The sequence below is a fragment of the Mustela putorius genome, unplaced genomic scaffold, assembly GCF_011764305.1.
Source record: "Mustela putorius furo isolate JIRA1106 unplaced genomic scaffold, ASM1176430v1.1 tig00000135_pilon_pilon_pilon, whole genome shotgun sequence".
NCBI lineage: Eukaryota > Metazoa > Chordata > Mammalia > Carnivora > Mustelidae > Mustela > Mustela putorius.
The window spans coordinates 542,837-560,858 of NW_025421292.1; the positions used below are offsets into that span (position 1 = coordinate 542,837).

Here is an 18,022-nt window from a genome sequence, read left to right on the forward strand (position 1 = left end):
AATTATTATAGTTTTAATTACTTTTATTATTATTATCTTTTAAATTTTGTACTTGACTTGAAAGTGGTTATGTGCCACCAATACAGTAATATAATATATTGTATTTAATTATTTTCTTTAACCAGTGAGTTTTATACTTTTGCATGCTTTAATGCTGCTAATTATTTTCCTTCATTTCAGCTTGAAGAACTCCATTTAGCATTTCTGGTAAGGCATGCCTAGTGATGAAGAACTCCTTTTGTCTGAGAATGTGCTCATCTCTCCTTTATTTTTGAAGTACAGATTTTCTAACTATAATATTCTTGTTTGGCACTTTTTCTTTTTCAGTATTTTGAACATATCATCCTACTCTCCAGCAAGATTTCTGCTGAGAAACCCACTTACAGTCTTTTTGGGTGCTCCATGGGGTTTTTTTGGATGAATCATTTTTTTATTGCTGCTTTCAAAATTTTCTGTCTTTAACTTATGACAATTTAATTATAATGCATACATTAAACCTATTAACATTCTTGGGGCTTCATGAACCTGAATGTCTACTTCTCTCCTTGTATTTGTAAATATTTCTTCGTACAGACTTCCTGCACTCTTTTTCTTTCTCTTCTCATTGTGGGAGTCTCATAATGTATGTATGGATTCCTTGATTGCATCCCGTAGTGCATTAGATATTCTTCTCTCTTTTTTTATTATTTTTTTTCTTTTTGTTCCTCTGAGAGCATAATTTTAAATTATCTTTGTTTTTGTTGGTTGTACCTTCAGCTCAATGATGTCTGTTTTTGAAAACCTTTAGTGAATGTTTGAATTTAGTTATTATATTCTTCAGCTACAGTATTTCTGTTTGGATCTTTAAAAAGAAGTTTCTATCTCACTGTTGAAATTTCATGTTATTCATGTATTTTCCTGTTTTTGTTGAGGTGTCTATTTGTGTTCCATTGTAATACACTAAGCTTCTTAAGATTATTATTTTCAATTTTTTGCCAGACAATTTACAGATCTCTATATTTTAGGGATTGTTACTGGAGATTTGCCTTCTTCCTTTGTCTCATATTTTCTTGATTCTTCATGTTCCTTGTATGTTTGCTTTGTTATCTACATATCTGAAAATGAAGCTACCATTCCCAGCCTTTATGGACTGGTTTTGACTGAAAAAGAATTTCAGTGGTCTGTGGTGTTTGAGGCTGATCTCTTGAGGTGTGCACACTAAGACTATGGCCAATGACACCTTTGCTTCCTCTGATCTTTGAAAAAAAACAAAAAACCTCAGTCTGTGCTCCATCTCAGTCAAGCCAAATAGTGCCAGCTTTGTGAGAAAACTCATTCCTTTTCTTTGTTTCTGCCACAGGGGACCAAGCTCTGCAGTTATGCAGAGTTTTTGTTTTCTTCTGGAGGTCCTAAAGATTTTTTTAAATTAAATTTAAATCTTAATAGCAATACTAGAATTTGTTTTAGATTTGATTTTCCTGGGTCAATGTTTCTTTTACTTGAACTGTTTTCTTGAGTTTTGCTTTTAAATATGATTATTGGTTCACTATTTTCATTTTCTTTTTCTTACAATTTTCTTCATTCTTCTGAGTCACCAATGAAGAATGTTCAGTCTTTTTTTCCGGCATTTCTATCACTCGTTTCTGATCCTTTTTGCTTAAAAACAAAAACAAAAACAAAAAAACAAAACAAAACAAAACAAAACTTTAAAATTCTCTGTAGTTTTTTCTTTTTCTTCAATATTTTTTACAAAGTTTTCATCTGAATCCATCATCTTTATTCCTTTATTCTTCATTCTTTCAAACTTTCTCTTCTTATTTCAGTGAACCCTTGTGCAATTTCTTTATTCTTTTTCCATTTCTGTGCTTTGTATTCACATTTTTGATTCAAGGTGCTCTTTATTTTTTTTCCATGTCATGAAATGCTTAAACATATTTAATATAGTTTTTAGTATGATATAATTATCTTCTTAAGTTTATATTTAATTTGGGGGATATTTTTGTTTGCATGAAAGATTTAGTTTGCATTTTCTGACTTTTAGTTATAGTCTTATATGGAAGTGGCTTGAGTATTTAATGGACGCAATATCTATTTCAGGATGTTTTCATCTATCAGTATGTTCTCATCTTTGCAGTTACTTTATTAATGTTTTTGGGAACAGGGGAGACCAAGTATTATGTATCCTTTTATCTCTTTCATTCTGAATGATCCTTAGTTTATCTCTTTTAGTAGATTCATTCCTCCTTTCTTTTCTCTATAGATCTCTTTTTTTTCTTTTCCCCCCAGAGGCAATGACTCTCCTGGGCTGCTGCTTTACTCCCCACATATTTTGAAATCCCTTTTCCACATTTAGACTTTGATCTGCCAGTTCCCAACTTGTTTAGTTATTTTCTTTTTTTCAATTTAATTTATCCTTATGGGACTTAGTTTCTCTTGCTAAATTTACTTATTCTTTCTAGAATCTAATTTCTTGCATCCCCTGTGTGTAGACAATCACATCACCTAGAAGCAGATAATGTCTTATTATTTTCCAATATGCATATTTAAATTTCTTTTTCTTACCATATTGATCTGGCTAGACCTTCTACTATGATGTTTAATGAAACTGATGAGAGCAGACATCCTTGTCTCATCTGGTTTTTGGGGGAGAAGTTATTCAGTCTTTCTTCATTAATGGTAATGTTAACTGTAGTTTTCTTTGTAGGTGCCCTTTATCAAGTTAAAGATTTTTACATATATTTCTAGTTTGCTGATAGTTTTCAATAGGAATGGAGATATAGATATTGATTTTTTAATCTAATGTGTTTTATGTCTTTATTATAGTGATCACATTATTTTTATTTTTTAGATTGTGATATGGTACATTGTATTTGTCACTTTTTTTTTTTTTAAGTTTAGGACAATTTTGCATTCCTGGAATAAACCTGATTCAGTCAGACTACATTATCTTTTCCATGTATTGCTGTGTTTACTTGTTAATATTTTTTTTCAGAAATTTTCTCTATGTTCTTATAAATATTGGCCTATACTTTTAGAATTTTCACCTGATTCTTATATCATGCTATTTTTTTTTAATAAAGTGAGGTAAAATATTTTTCCACCTCTTCTATATTCTGGAAGTGGTTTGTGGATTGATGTTATTTCTTCTTCAGATGTTCACTGGAATTCCCACTGAAACCAACTGGGCTTAGATTTTTCCCTCTTTAAAAATTTTAAACTACAGGGGTGCCTGGGTGGCTCAGTGGGTTAAGCCTCTGCCTTCGGCTCAGGTTGTGGTCTCAGGGTCCTGGGATCGAGCCCCAAATCGGGTTTTCTGCTTAGCGGGGAGCCTGCTTCCCCTCTCTCTCTGCCTGCCTCTATGCCTGCTTATGATCTCCCTCTCTCTGTCATATAGGTAAATAAAAATCTTTAAAAAAATTTAAGCTACAAATTCAATTTATTTGATGATAGATAAAGGACTATTCACTTAACTATTTCTTCTGTAAGAAGTTTTGCCATTTACATCTCTCAAAGAAATTGCCTATTTCTTGTAATCTTTTGGACTTTTAGGCTTGAATTTGATAATAATATTGTCTATTTTTCAATGTCTCTAAATTTTTAGTTGTTGCCTTCCTTCATCTTAATCTTGGTAATCAAAGCCTTCTCATACATATATGTATATTTTTTACTTGCCAGTTTTACTAGAGGTTGGTCAATTTCATTGTTTTTTTCAAAGTACACTCAACACACACAAAACAGATAATCATATCAAAAAATGGGCAGAAGATATGAACAGACACTTCCCCAATAAAGACATACAAATGGCTATCAGACACATGAAAAAATGTTCATCATCACTAGCCATTAAGGAGATTCAAATTAAAACCACATTGAGATATCACCTTACACCAGTTAGAATGGCCAAAATTAGCAAGACAGGAAACAAAGTGTGTTAGAGAGGATGTGTAGAAAGGGGAATCCTCTTACACTTTTGGTGGGAATGCAAGTTGGTGCAGCCACTTTGGAGAACAGTGTGGAGATTCCTCAAGAAATTAAAAATAGAGCTTCCCTAGGACCCTGCAATTGCACTACTGGGTATTTACCACAAAGATACAGATGTCGTGAAAAGAAGGGCCATCTGTACCCCAATGTTTATAGCAGCAATGGCCATGGTCGCCAAACTGTGGAAAGAATCAAGATGCCCTTAAACAGATGAATGGATAAGGAAGATGTGGTCCATATGCACTATGGAGTATTATGCCTCCATCAGAAAGGATGAATACCCAACATTTACATCAACATAACAGGACTAGAAGAGATTATGCTGAGTGAAATAAGTCAAGCAGAGAGAGTCAATTATCATATGGTTTCACTTATTTGTGGAGCATAACAAATAGCATGGAGGACAAGGGGAGATGGAGAGGAGAGGGGAGTTGAGGGAAACTGGAAGGGGAGGTGAACCATGAGAGACTATGGACTCTGAAAAACAACCTGAGGATTTACAAGGGGCGGGGGGTGGTAGGTTGGGGAACCAGGTGGTGGGTATTGGGGAGGGCACCTATTGCATGGAGCACTGGGTGTGGAGCAAAAACAATGAATACTTTTATGCTGAAAAAAAATTAAAAAAATATATTCTTAGCTATTAATTTTCTCTACTGTTTTTCCATTATCAATATCATTTATTTCTGATATTATTTTTATGTTTATTTCCTTTTAATGGCTTTGGGCTTATTTCATTCATTTAAAGAACTTTTTTTTTTTTTTACTTTTAATTTTTTATTTTTTATAAACATATATTTTTATCCCCAGGGGTACAGGTCTGTGAATAACCAGGTTTACACACTTCACAGCACTCACCAAAGCACATACCCTCCCCAATGTCCATAATCCCACCCCCTTCTCCCAAAACCCCTCCCCCCAGCAACCCTCAGTTTGTTTTGTGAGATTAAGAGTCACTTATGGTTTGTTCCCTCCCAATCCCATCTTGTTTCATTTATTCTTCTCCTACCCACTTAAGCCCCCATGTTGCATCACCACTTCCTCATATCAGGGATATCATATGATAGTTGTCTTTCTCCACTAGACTTATTTCGCTAAACATGATACGCTCTAGTTCCATCCATGTTGTTGCAAATGGCAAGATTTCATTTCTTTTGATGGCTGCATAGTATTCCATTGTGTATATATACCACATCTTCTTGATCCATTCATCTGCTGATGGACATCTAGATTCTTTCCATAGTTTGGCTATTGTGGACATTGCTGCTATAAACATTCGGGTGCACGTGCCCCTTTGGATCACTATGTTTGTATCTTTAGGGTAAATACCCAATAGTGCAATTGCTGGGTCATAGGGCAGTTCTATTTTCAACATTTTGAGGAACCTCCATGCTATTTTTCAGAGTGGCTGCACCAGCTTGCATTCCCACCAACAGTGTAGGAGAGTTCCCCTTTCTCCGCATCCTCGCCAGCATCTGTTATTTCCTGACTTGTTGATTTTAGCCATTCTGACTGGTGTGCGGTGATATCTCATTGTGGTTTTGATTTGTATTTCCCTGATGCCGAGTGATATGGAGCACTTTTTCATGTGTCTGTTGGCCATCTGGATGTCTTCTTTGCAGAAATGTCTGTTCATGTCCTCTGCCCATTTCTTGATTGGATTATTTGTTCTTTGGGTGCTGAGTTTGCTAAGTTCTTTATAGATTCTGGACACTAGTCCTTTCCTAAAGCAATCTACACATTTAATGCAATTCCTATAAAAGTACCATCCATCTTTTTCAAAGAAATGGAACAAATAATTCTAAAATTTATATGGAACCAGAAAAGACCTCGAATAGCCAAAGGGATATTGAAAAAGAAAGCCAACGTTGGTGGCATCACAATTCCGGACTTCAAGCTCTATTACAAAGCTGTCATCATCAAGACAGCATGGTACTGGCACAAAAACAGACACATAGATCAATGGAACAGAATAGAGAGCCCAGATATAGACCCTCAACTCTACAGTCAACTAATCTTCGACAAAGCAGGAAAGAATGTCCAATGGAAAAAAGACAGCCTCTTCAATAAATGGTGCTGGGAAAATTGGACAGCCACATGCAGAAAAATGAAATTGTACCATTTCCTTATACCACACACAAAAATAGACTCAAAATGGATGAAGGACCTCAATGTGCGAAAGGAATCCATCAAAATCCTTGAGGAGAACATAGGCAGCAACCTCTTCGACCTCAGCTGCAGCAACATCTTCCTAGGAACAACTCAAAAGGCAAGGGAAGCAAGGGCAAAAATGAACTATTGGGATTTCATCAAGATCAAAAGCTTTTGCACAGCAAATGAAACAGTTAACAAAATCAAAAGACAACTGACAGAATGGGAGAAGATATTTGCAAACGACATATAAGCACTGTTTTAACTCTACCCATAAAAAATGATATGATGGATTTTCATTTTCATCCAAAATACTTTTTATTTCTTGGTTATTTCCTCCTTGATTCATGTTCTATTTATCAGTGTGTTGCTTAATATTTGAATACCAGGGGGAGTTGGGTGGGGTGTAATTTATTTATATCTCTGTTTTTGATATATAATTAATTTATGATCATAGAACACAATTTGCATGATTTCTATTACTTCAAACAGGTTAAAGTATGTCTGTCACCTGTACTTTGTTTGTAGGGTATGTTTTATGTGCAATTGAAAAATAGTTCTACAGTTGTTTTTAGAGTCTTTTATCAATGTCTAATTGATTGAGATTTCTATCTAGGTATTCTAACTTCTATTGTTTCCAGTCTACGAAAAGAGGAGTGCTGATGTTTTCAGATATTATTCTATCAGTTTTCACTTCATGTATTTGAGGTTTTGTTATGAAGTTAAAATTTGCTAATTCAGAAGTATTAATGGTCTCAGAGAATTTACTAGGTTTTTTCTGTTTTTGTTTTTAAAAACTTTATTTATTTGAGGGAGAGAGAGAGCGAGCATGAGCAGTGGTAGGGGGAGAGGGAAGAGGGAGAAGCACACTCCTTGCTGTCATGGGGCTTGATCCCAGGACCATGGGATCATGATGTGAGCTGAAGGCAGACCCTTAACAAATTGAGCCATCCACATACCCTTATCATTATTTAATGTCCCTTATATCCTGATTTAAAGTCAATTTTTCTTATCAATATATCTTCTCCAGATTTTAGTGTTAGTATTGTACATGCTTTTCTATCCTATTCATCCATTATATATATATATATATATTTATTTATTTTAACCAATATTTATTTTCAAGGTAGGTTTCTAATAATGTATAATTGGGCCTTTTAAAAAGTCCAATATGATGATCTCTTTCATTTTAATTAACATATTTAGTCCATTTGTAATTAATAAAGCTATTCATATAGTTGAATTTAAGGCTTCTGTATTACATTTGGTTAACATTTGTCCCTGTGCTTTTTTCCTCTGTTCTTTTATTATTGCCTTGTTATGAATTATTCTAGCACTTTTCAGTATTCCATTTTAACTTGATTATTGTATTTTGGCAATATATCTTTATATTCTATTTGCTTATGTTTGCTTTAGGAGTTTAAAAAATGCATACAAAAACTTTCTTATTCTACTTAAAATGAACATTCCACCACTTCAAGCAAAGTGTAAACCAAATAAATTTACACCTTAGAGTACTGAATAAAACAACAAATTAACCCTAAACCATACACAAGAAGAGAAATAATTAAGATTACAGCAGAGATCAGTGAATTAGAAACCAGAAATACTGTAGAACAAATCATCAAAACTAGAAGCTGCTTCTTTGAAAGAATTAATAAGATCAACAAACCACTGACCAGACTTATCCAAAAGAAAAAGGAAAGGGCCTAAATTAATAAAATTATGAATGAACAAGGAGAGATCACAACACCAAGGAAATAGAAACAATAATCAGAAATTATTATCAACTATATGCCAATAAATTAAGCAACCTGGAAGAAATGCATTCTTAAAAAACCTATAAACTACCAACACTGAAATAGGAAGAAACTGACAAACTGAATAGATCAATAACCAGTTATTAGATTGAAGCAGTGATCAAAAACCTCCCAAAAAACAAGCATTTAGGACTGAGGGATTACCTGGGGGAATTCTACCAAGCAGCCAAAGAAGAAATAATAGCTATTCTCCTGAAGTTGTTTCAAAAAAATAAACAGAAAGAAAACTTCCAGACTGTTTTTATAAGGACAGCATGACCTTGATCCCAAAATCCGGCAAGGCCCATTCAAAAAGGAGAATTTAAGGGAGTTGGGGGAAATTGGAAGGGGAGGTGAACCATGAGAGACTATGACTCTGAAAAACAATCTGAGGGGTTTGAAGGGGTGGGGGGTGGAAGATTGGGGGAACCAGGTGGTGGGTATTAGAGAGGGTACAGATTGCATGGAGCACTGGGTGTGGTGCAAAAAAACAATGAATACTGTTATGCTGAAAATAAGTTGAAAAAAAAAAAAGAATTTTGGACCAATATCCCTGATGAATATGGATGCCAAAATTCTCAAAAAGACCATAGCTAATAGGATCCAATAGTACATTAAAAAGATTATCCATCATGACTAGGTGGGATTTATCCCTGGGATGCAGGGGTGGTTCAACAATCAGTGTGATAGAACACACTAATAAGAAGAGAGAGAAGAACCATATGGTCCTCAAAATTGATGCAGAAAGAACATTTGACAAAATACAGTGTCCTTTCTTGATTAAAACTCTTCAAAGTGTAGGGATAGAGGAAACATATTTCAATATCAGAGCCATCTATGAAAAGACCATGATGAATATCATTCTCAATATGAAAAAACTGAGGACTTTTCCCTTAAGGTCAGGAACACAATAGGGATGCCCACTCTCACCACTGTTGTTCAACACAGTACTAGAAGTCCTAGCAACAGCAATCAGAAAACAAGAAGAAATAAAAGGTATTCAAATTGGCAAAGAAGAAGTCAAACTCTCTCTCTTTGCAGATGAGTAAATTCCATAAGTAAAACCCAAAAGTCTCCAACACCAAATTCCTGGAACTCATACAGCAATTCAGTAATATGACAAGATACAAAATCAAAGCACAGAAATTAGTTACTTTCCTTCACACTAAAAATGTAACTGTAGAAAGAGAAATTAGGGAAATGATATGATCCAACAGTTCAACTTTTGCAACTACATTAAAAGGAAAGAAGAGCAAAAATGAACGTTTAGGACTTCATCAGAATAAAGTTTGTGCACAGCAATGGAAACAGTTAACAAAACAAAGAGTCCTCCCACAGAATGGGAGAATATACTTGCAAATGACACTAGAGATAAAGGGCTGTATCCAAGATCTATAAAGAACTTCTCAAACTCAACTCTCAAAATACAGATAATCAAGTCAAAAAATGGGTAGAAGATGTGAACAGATATTTCTTCAATGAAGACATACAACTGGCTAGCAGACACATGAAAAAATGTTTATCATCACTAACCATTAGGGAAATACAAATCAAAACCACATTGAGATACCACCATACACCAGTTAGAATGGCAAAAATTGACAAGGCAAGAAACAATAAACATTAGAGAAGTTGTAAATAAAAGGGAACCCTCTTACACTGTTGGTGGGAATGAAAATTGGTGCAGCCACTTTGGAAAACAGTGTGGAGTTTCCTCAAAAAAATTAAAAATTACACTACTGGGTATTTACCCCAAAGATACAGATGTATTGAAAAGAAGGGCCATATGCACCCCAGTGTTCATAGCAGCAATGTCCACAATAGCCAAAATGTGGAAATAACTGAGATACCCTTCAATAGATGAATGGATAAAGAAGATGTAGTCCATATATACAATGGACTATTACTCAACCATCAGAAAGGATGAATACCCAGCTTTGTATCAGCATAGCTGGAACTGAAGGAGATTATACTAAGTGAAATAAGTCAAGCAGAAAAAGACAATTATCATACAGTTTCACTTATTTGTGGAACATAAGGAAAAGCATGGCAGACATTAGGAGAGGAAAAGGACTAATGAAGGGAGGAGTCTAAATGAACCAATGAGATTTATAAATTCAACCAAGATTTAGTTAACCTAAAGCAGTATACTAAGAAATTATACATATGAACATGTAAGTTTTTATAAAAATTACAAGAATTATTTAAAAGGTGGAAATTTTGTTAATGTATATTTCCAAAATAATAAATTAAATAAGAATAATCATTTTGATATATGCAAAAATTAAGTGATCATCATAGATTCATTCTTGATTTATAAACAACTAATGAATTGTTGAACACTACATCAAAACCTTATGATGTACTATATGCTGGCTAATGGAACATAAAAAAAATTAAAAAGAGAGAAAGAAAAAAACTGAAAGTTTGGCATAGAAGAAAACATGATTAACCCAATAAAGAGTATCCATCAGAAACTGATAGCAAACATTTTTTCTAAATAACGAAAAACTAAAACATAAGCTGTGCTCGCTCTCTTTTTAGCAAATACATGAAAATTTTTTAAAAATCTATTTTAAATATGAAAAAATCAAGGACATTCAATATAATTCAGATGTTCTAGGAAATGACATATTAAAATGAAAAAAAAAAAAAGATTTGTCTCCTATCATCTATCTACAACTTTACTGTAGAAAGAGGGAAATTGTCATCTTGAAATGATATAAATATAGTTTTCAAAAACTCAAGAAGATCAATAAAATTATATTATAAAAATAGTAAGTGAACTAAATGAGGTTGTCCACTTAATAAACAAAGGTTTTCTTTAAAAAAATCACTAGCTCCACTGCACATTAAGATGATTAAAACTTTCATTTTGCTTGAGATATTCCAAGATTATGCCTGTATTGTATTGTATTATTATCTGTTATTAAATAGCAGATAACTACAAATTTAGTGGATTAAAACAACACATTTATTATCTCACAGTTTCATTTATCATCACACAATACAGCTTCACCTGATCCTCCACCTTAGGGTTTTTCATAAAACTGCAATCATGATATTGGGCACCACTGGGATCTTGGCCAGGGAAGGATTTGTTTACAAGCTCATTTATATGGCTGCTTGACCCTCCCTGGTGGGTTAAGATTCAATGGTTAGGATTCAGAGTTCTCTCATTTATATGGCTGCAGACATAATTCCAACAGTTTCTAGCTAAGGCTGCCATCAGATCCTTACCAAACGGTTTTCTCAACACAGTAACTTGCTTTGTTAAGTAAGGGAAAGAGTCAGCTAACAAGACAGATATCAGAATCTTTTTTTATTTATATCAGAATCCCTCTTAACGAGGGAACTGATATCACTTCAAACTTCAGATAAGAATAGGGTTATTCAAGAGGAAAGGAGTACATAGGCCATGGATACTAAGAAACAGAGAACTTTGGGACTGAAATGAAAATTTAAGTTTAGAATAAAATTTTCCTCAAATGCCCACATCTTATTGGTTTCTGTTTTCTCAACACTAACAACGTCAACAACAAAAACATACCTAATATACCCATTCTTTTTACTTCAAAATATGACCACTAGTAGACTGATTATAAACAACTATTAACATGCTATGGAAGAAAAACTGTTATTATTTTGATCTTTGTTTTCCTAAACAGCTTAATATCTCAAAGAAAAAAAAAATGACAATACTCTTTCCCTATTCTCACCTGTCCCACTCATTCTATTAGATTTGTCATAATTTACTGTATCCCATTTTTATATCTTACCATTCTTATTGTCATTTTTCTTGCAATAATATTTATAAATAAATAATCCTAGAAGTATTAAAATGATGATTCCAAATATAGCTATAATTATATGATATTTTGTGGTGTTTTCTGAAAAACAAACAAAAAAATAGATGTGCAGTTAGATTCAATTTTCATTTTTAGTCATCTTTCACCCAAAAAAGCCCACTTGTATTTTTTCTGCTCCCACTGTGGGAGGTCTGAGAGTTGTCTTTGTTTAAACAACAGAAACGTGTTTTTGAACATCAGCTACTTTAATAACATTACACTAGTTGCTGTGAGAAATAAATCAAAAGAGAAATTACCCTTCCAGTGCTAAGGAAGTTTCACTTGAGTTATACAACTGGCTCTCTAGGAATTCTTCTCCTCAAAAATCCCATAACAATGATGCTTGGTTAATCTCAGTTAACTTTGGAGGACTGAACTAGAAAATGCACTTTGCAAAAACATTTTATGGGATGCTTTTATGAGACAAAATCAAATCTATGTAACTATCTCTGAGATGGGAAAGTCTGTCATTCTACCTCAATATTCGAACTGGAATTCTGAGAAAGACTTGTTCCACTCATACTTCTCACTCTTTTTAACTTACTTCATTTTCTACCTCTTAATTTCCTACATCTCTTATCTATGCAATGCATAATTGCAGCCCAAGATGAAAATTTTCCATTTCTCTGTTATATTCTCATTTCTACTTAATTCAGATGTTATATTCTGAATTACTGTATTTCTGACAATCTCTTTTCTTGCATTTCTGACAATATCTTTTCTCACTTTCTTCATTTTTCATGTCCATTCAATTACCACAAATTAGCATATACTGTCAGTTAGTTTTTTGTGGGTACTTCATTAACTCACAGTGATACTGGAATTTCCTAGGATAAACACTGCTTATTCATTTCCTGTCAAGGATTGGTTAATCATTTAACCCAAATCTTTGTTTCTCTGATCATAGAGGTGAGATTATCTTCCTATAGACCTTGAAGGCTGCTTTCAGGATATTATATTCACAAGCTTAATAACAAATCCACTTTTTATTTATTTATTTTTTCAGTCCTTTTGGTAAGCCACTCAACTCTCATGTTTAGTTTGAATATATATTGACCTTCTGATCACCTTCTGATCTTCCCCAATTTATTTCAAATTTTTTCTTCTCTTTAACATTTAGGTTGAAACCTGAACAACTTGAGATAACTCACTGATGGTACACTTCAAAACTGCCTGTTACTCTTACTTGTAGTCTTTTACATCCCTAATTGATATTTCCAAGGTATTTAAGAAAACTTTTCATAAAATCATGACATGTTTTTTCACAATTTCAATTTTCCTTTTAAAAGATCAGTTAGGAATACTTTATTTTTAAACAAAAATTATGTTTCTTGGTTAAATGTGCTACAGTTCCATAAAACATGTTTTTATTTAAAAAAAAATATTGTTTGGTTAAGATTACTTTATAATCTGTTCAAGATTTCTGATTTTAGCCAAGATGCATTTAATCTCCAATTTTTATGAAATATCATAAAAATTGAACAAAATGCCTGGAACAACAGAACCCAAGATATCAGGAATTAGACAACAGAGGAGAGTGATCTCAAAGGGATAGGAAACAAATGAGGAAAGACCTAAATTTTCCACAGCTTATTCTCTTAAGAAGGTTTCTAGGTTGCATCAAAGAAAAAGAGGAAACAGGCTGAGCCTGGAAGAATCCCTGAGTGGAGGGACTAAGGCAGAGTATAGAAAAGAAGAAAGCTGCCCAAAGATAGAACTCAAGAGATCTGCAGAGAGTCCACTCTAATCCCTCCAGCACAAATGGATAGCACCAGCATGTGAAGAAACTATGTAAGGATGGAAACCAACTGAAAGTAACTAAAAAAGACCTAAATAAATGGATGATCATACCATGTTTATGAATTAGAAGACTTAATATGTTAGATTAAAATTCAGCATACCCTTGAAGCACATGGATGACTCAGTAGGTTGAGTGTTTGCCTTCAGCTCAGACTGTGATCCTGGGATCCTGGGATGGAGTCCTGCATTAGGATCCCTACTCAGCAGGGAACCTGTTTCTCCCTCTCTCTCTGTTGCTCTCCCTGCTTGTGTTCTCTCATGTGCTTTCTCTCTCTCTGTGAAATAAATAAATACATTTTTTTTAAATCAGCATACTCTTTTTGTTGAAAATGACTTGATAATTGTAAACTTCTCATGGAAATTCGAAAGAACTTGAACAGCCCAAACAAACAAACAAAAAACAAACAAACAAACAAACAAACAGAAATATGAAGACCAAGATTGGCAGAGTCCTACTATCTAACTCCAAAATTTATTATAAATTTACTTTAATGAAGACAATTTGGTGTTGGTGTAAGGAAAAACCAAACAGATCAACTTAAGTCCAGAAGCAGATCCACACACAGCTGATTGCCAACAAAGGTGAAAAGACAATAGATACAGATGGCTATCCATATGAAAATAAAAGCTTTAATCCAAACCTTGACTATATAAGTGAATATATAAATGAATCACTGATGTAAATATAAAACCTAAACCTATGAAAGCTCTCAAAGAAAACACAGGGGACAATCTTTGTGACCTTGAGTAAAACACATTTTCTTAGATATGATACAAAAAATGCTACATAAAAAAGGAAACAGTGATATATTAAATCTCACTGAAGTGAGCAACTTTTGTTTTTGTTTTTGTTTTTTTTTTTGCAAGACACTTTTAAGATAATGAAAAGATACTCCACGGTTTGGAAGAAAATAATTGTAACCCAAAAATCTTATAAAAGATTTCTATCCAGAATATATAAGGACTCTCAAAATGCTAATACAAATATAATACAAAATAGGCAAGAGATTTGAACAGATACTTCATTAAATAGGATATATGATGGAAAATCGGTACATGAAAAGATATTTGGTATCATTAGTCATGAAGGTTTACAAATATAAACCAAAATGAAATACCACTAACCATCTATCTATTAGGATGTCTAAAATTAAAAAGCTTGACCATATCAAGTGTTGGCAAGGATGTAGAGGAATTGAAACTCATACACATTGCTCTTAGGAATACGAAATGATACCACTACTTTGGAAGAACATTTGATAGTTTTTTGAAAATATAAGCTATAAATCTACCATATGACTCAGCCATTCTCCTGTGCAAAATAAAAAATAAAAATGTATGTCCATAAAGACATTTTTATATGAGTATCCATGATGACTTTCCTTGTAAGTTGTAAGGACTAGAGAGATCCTAAATATTTATCGGTAGGATAGTGAATAGAAAAAGTTATTATATGTACATAAAATGGAATAATATATAGCAATAAAAAGTAATGAACTATTGATACATGCAACACTATGGGGGAATCTTAAAATAGTTACGCTGAATGATAGAAGAAAGTACAAAGTTGTACATAGTGTTTGGTTCCATTTAGAAAATTATAGAAAGTGAAAATTGATCTGTAATGTCAGAATGTGTGGAACATAATGACTGTGTGGAAATAAGGAGGGCAAGGAGGGCAAGAAAGAAGGAGGGCAAGAAAGGGAGAGAGAGAATATTATAAAGTCTCATGAGGGAAGTTTTAGAATAATGAACATGTGTATTTTGGGGGTTATGGTTATGGTTTCAAGAATGAATACATATTTCACAACATATCCAATGGTACATTTTTAATAAGTACTACTTTATAATACAACTATTAATAAGAAACAAGCAATACAGCCCTTAGACTTTCTGGCCATTGGTACTGCCCCAATTTCCCAATTCACCATTTCTTTCTTGGTTTTGTTTCTTTTCTTATCAAGATGTACCCTTTTTAAAAGCACTTAATATATAGATATTCAACAATATTTTAAATTTATTAATAAATGTTTCTTTACTGAATTCTGTTTAAATTCATCACCAAACTTAAACCAGCCCAACTGCTTAGTCATCTCTTCTGATTGAAAATAAAAAGTCTGGTTAGCAGGTTGTTGCAATCACTCAAGAGAGAAAAATAAATATTGACTAGGACTACTGTAGTGGCTACAGATGAAAAGAAATGGAAAAATTCCAAGGTATTTTGATTATTTACACATTATATTTAGACAAAAGCATTATTTTCATGACACAAATATATCTTGCTAATTAATGAAAGAACCAACAATCCAATAAAAAATAAGCAAAGGGTATGGATACAGTTCACAACACAAAGGAACATGTGAGAAGAAGCTCAATATCTCATAATAAAAGAAATGCAAAAGAGGACAAGAAGTCAAAATATTTAGTGAGAAAATAATTTACATCAGAGTATAATCTCAGTGTTGAATAAATATATATTTAGCCCTTGAGCAATGCAGGGGTTGGAACAGTGAACCCCTGTGCAGTCAAAATTCAAGTGTAACTTTGGACTCTCCCAAAGCTAAATTACCACTGTAGATAGCCTACTATTGATTAGAAACCCTTCCCAATAACATAAACAGTCTATTAACACATTTTGTGTGTCACATGCATTATAGCCTGTCTTCTTATAATAAAGCAAGCTAGAGAAAAGAAAATATTATTTTTAATTGAGCCATCTAGGTACTCCATATGCATTGTTATATTATGTCACTTTTAAAAAGCTTATTTTCCCCTTTTTTCTGTAAGATAAACTTCAACAAAAGCATTATGAATTTTACTTTATTTTATTTTATTATTTTATTGTTTCATTTTAATTTTTCTTTTAATTCCAGCATAGTTAACATACAGTGTTATATTAGTTTCAGGTGTAGAATATAGTGATTCAACAACGTATTCCTCAGTATGTATCAAAATGAGTGCACTATTAACACCATTTACCTATTTCATCCATTCCCCCAACCCACCTGCCCTGGTCACCCACTGTTTGTACTCTATAGTCAAGAGTCTGTTTTTTTTATTTGTTTTTTTGTTTGTTTGTTTTTTCTCTCTTCTTTTCTCTTTGCTCTTTTATTTTGTTCCTTAAATTCCACATGTAAATGTATCTTATGTTATTGTCTTTCTCTGACTTATTTCACTTAGCGTTATACTCTCTAAAGCCATCAATGTTGGTGCAAATGGAGAATTCATTCTTTTTATAGCTGAATAATATTCCATTGTATGTATCTCCACTCCCTCTTTATTTATTTATCCTCTTTATTTATTCATCTATTGGTATACACTTGTACTGCTTCCATATTTTGGCTAGTGTAAATAATGTTGCTATAAACATAGGGATTCATGCATCTTTTTGAATTAATGTTCCGAATTATCTTAGTAAATCCAGGTAATGTGATCGCTGATCATAAGGTAGTTCTATCTTTCATTTTTGAGTAATCTCCAAACTATTTTCCATGGTTGCATTCCCACCACTAATGCACAAGTGTTTCTCTTTCTCCACATCCTTTTCAATGCCGGTTGTTTCTTCTGTTTTTTACTTTATCTATTCTGACAAGTGTGAAGTGTTATCTTACTAGGGATTTGATTAGAATTTCCCTGATGATGAATGATGCTGATGTATCTTTTGGTCATCTGGTTAAATGTCTTCGGAGAAATGTCTGTTCATGTCTTCTGTCCATTCTTTTGGACATATCCATTACATCAGATTGTTTGGATTTTTGGCATCGAGTTGCATAAGTTCTTCATATATCTTGGATACTAACTCAGTATTGGACATGTCATTTCAAATGTCTTTTCCCATTCAGTAGATTTTTTGTTAGTTTTGTTGGTTGTTTCCTTTGCTGGGCAGAAGATTTTTCTTTAGATATAGTTCCAATAACTTATTTTTGTTTTATTTCCCTGGCCGAAAAAGACATATTTAAGAAAATGTTGCTATGGCTAATGTCAGAGACATTACTGCCTGTGCAGTCTTGGATTTTTTGTGGTTTCAGGTCTTATGGTTAGGTCTTTAATCCATTTTGAGTTTATTCTTTAATCCATTTTGAGTTTATTCTTGAGAATGGTCATGTTCCATTCTTTTGCATGTAGCTGACCAATTTTCCCAACATTATTTGTTGAAGAGACTGTCTTTTTCCAATTGGATATTTCTTCCTCATTTGTCAAAAATTAATTTACCATATAATGTGGGTTAGTTCTGCATTATCTATCCTGTTGCACAGATCATTGAATCTATTTTTATTCCAGTACCATAATGTTTTGATTACTACAGCTTTGTAGTTTAAAAAGAATACTGGAATAGTGATACCTCCATACCTCCTGCTTTGTTTGCCTTTTTCAAGATTGATTTGGCTATTCAGGATAGTTCCATAGAATTGTTTTTTCTAATTTTGTGAAAAGTCCCGGCATTAAATGTGTAGGCTCATTTTGTTG

The 18,022-nt window shown here is 33.1% G+C and overlaps 1 protein-coding gene across 1 annotated transcript in view; it reads right to left on the reverse strand.

The window, feature by feature from the left end:
* The window catches only part of LOC101676125 (butyrophilin subfamily 1 member A1-like), a 48,369-nt gene extending 34,576 nt beyond the window's left edge, over positions 1-13,793 (reverse strand). Inside the window, exons 1-2 of the mRNA XM_045074856.1 lie at positions 13,657-13,793; positions 11,687-11,797 (exon numbers count right to left, since the gene is read on the reverse strand). Coding sequence (XP_044930791.1) covers positions 11,687-11,797; positions 13,657-13,669 — 124 coding nt within the window. The 5' untranslated portion in view covers positions 13,670-13,793. The remainder of the gene's footprint in view (positions 1-11,686; positions 11,798-13,656) is intronic.
* Between the last annotated feature and the right edge of the window lie 4,229 nt (positions 13,794-18,022).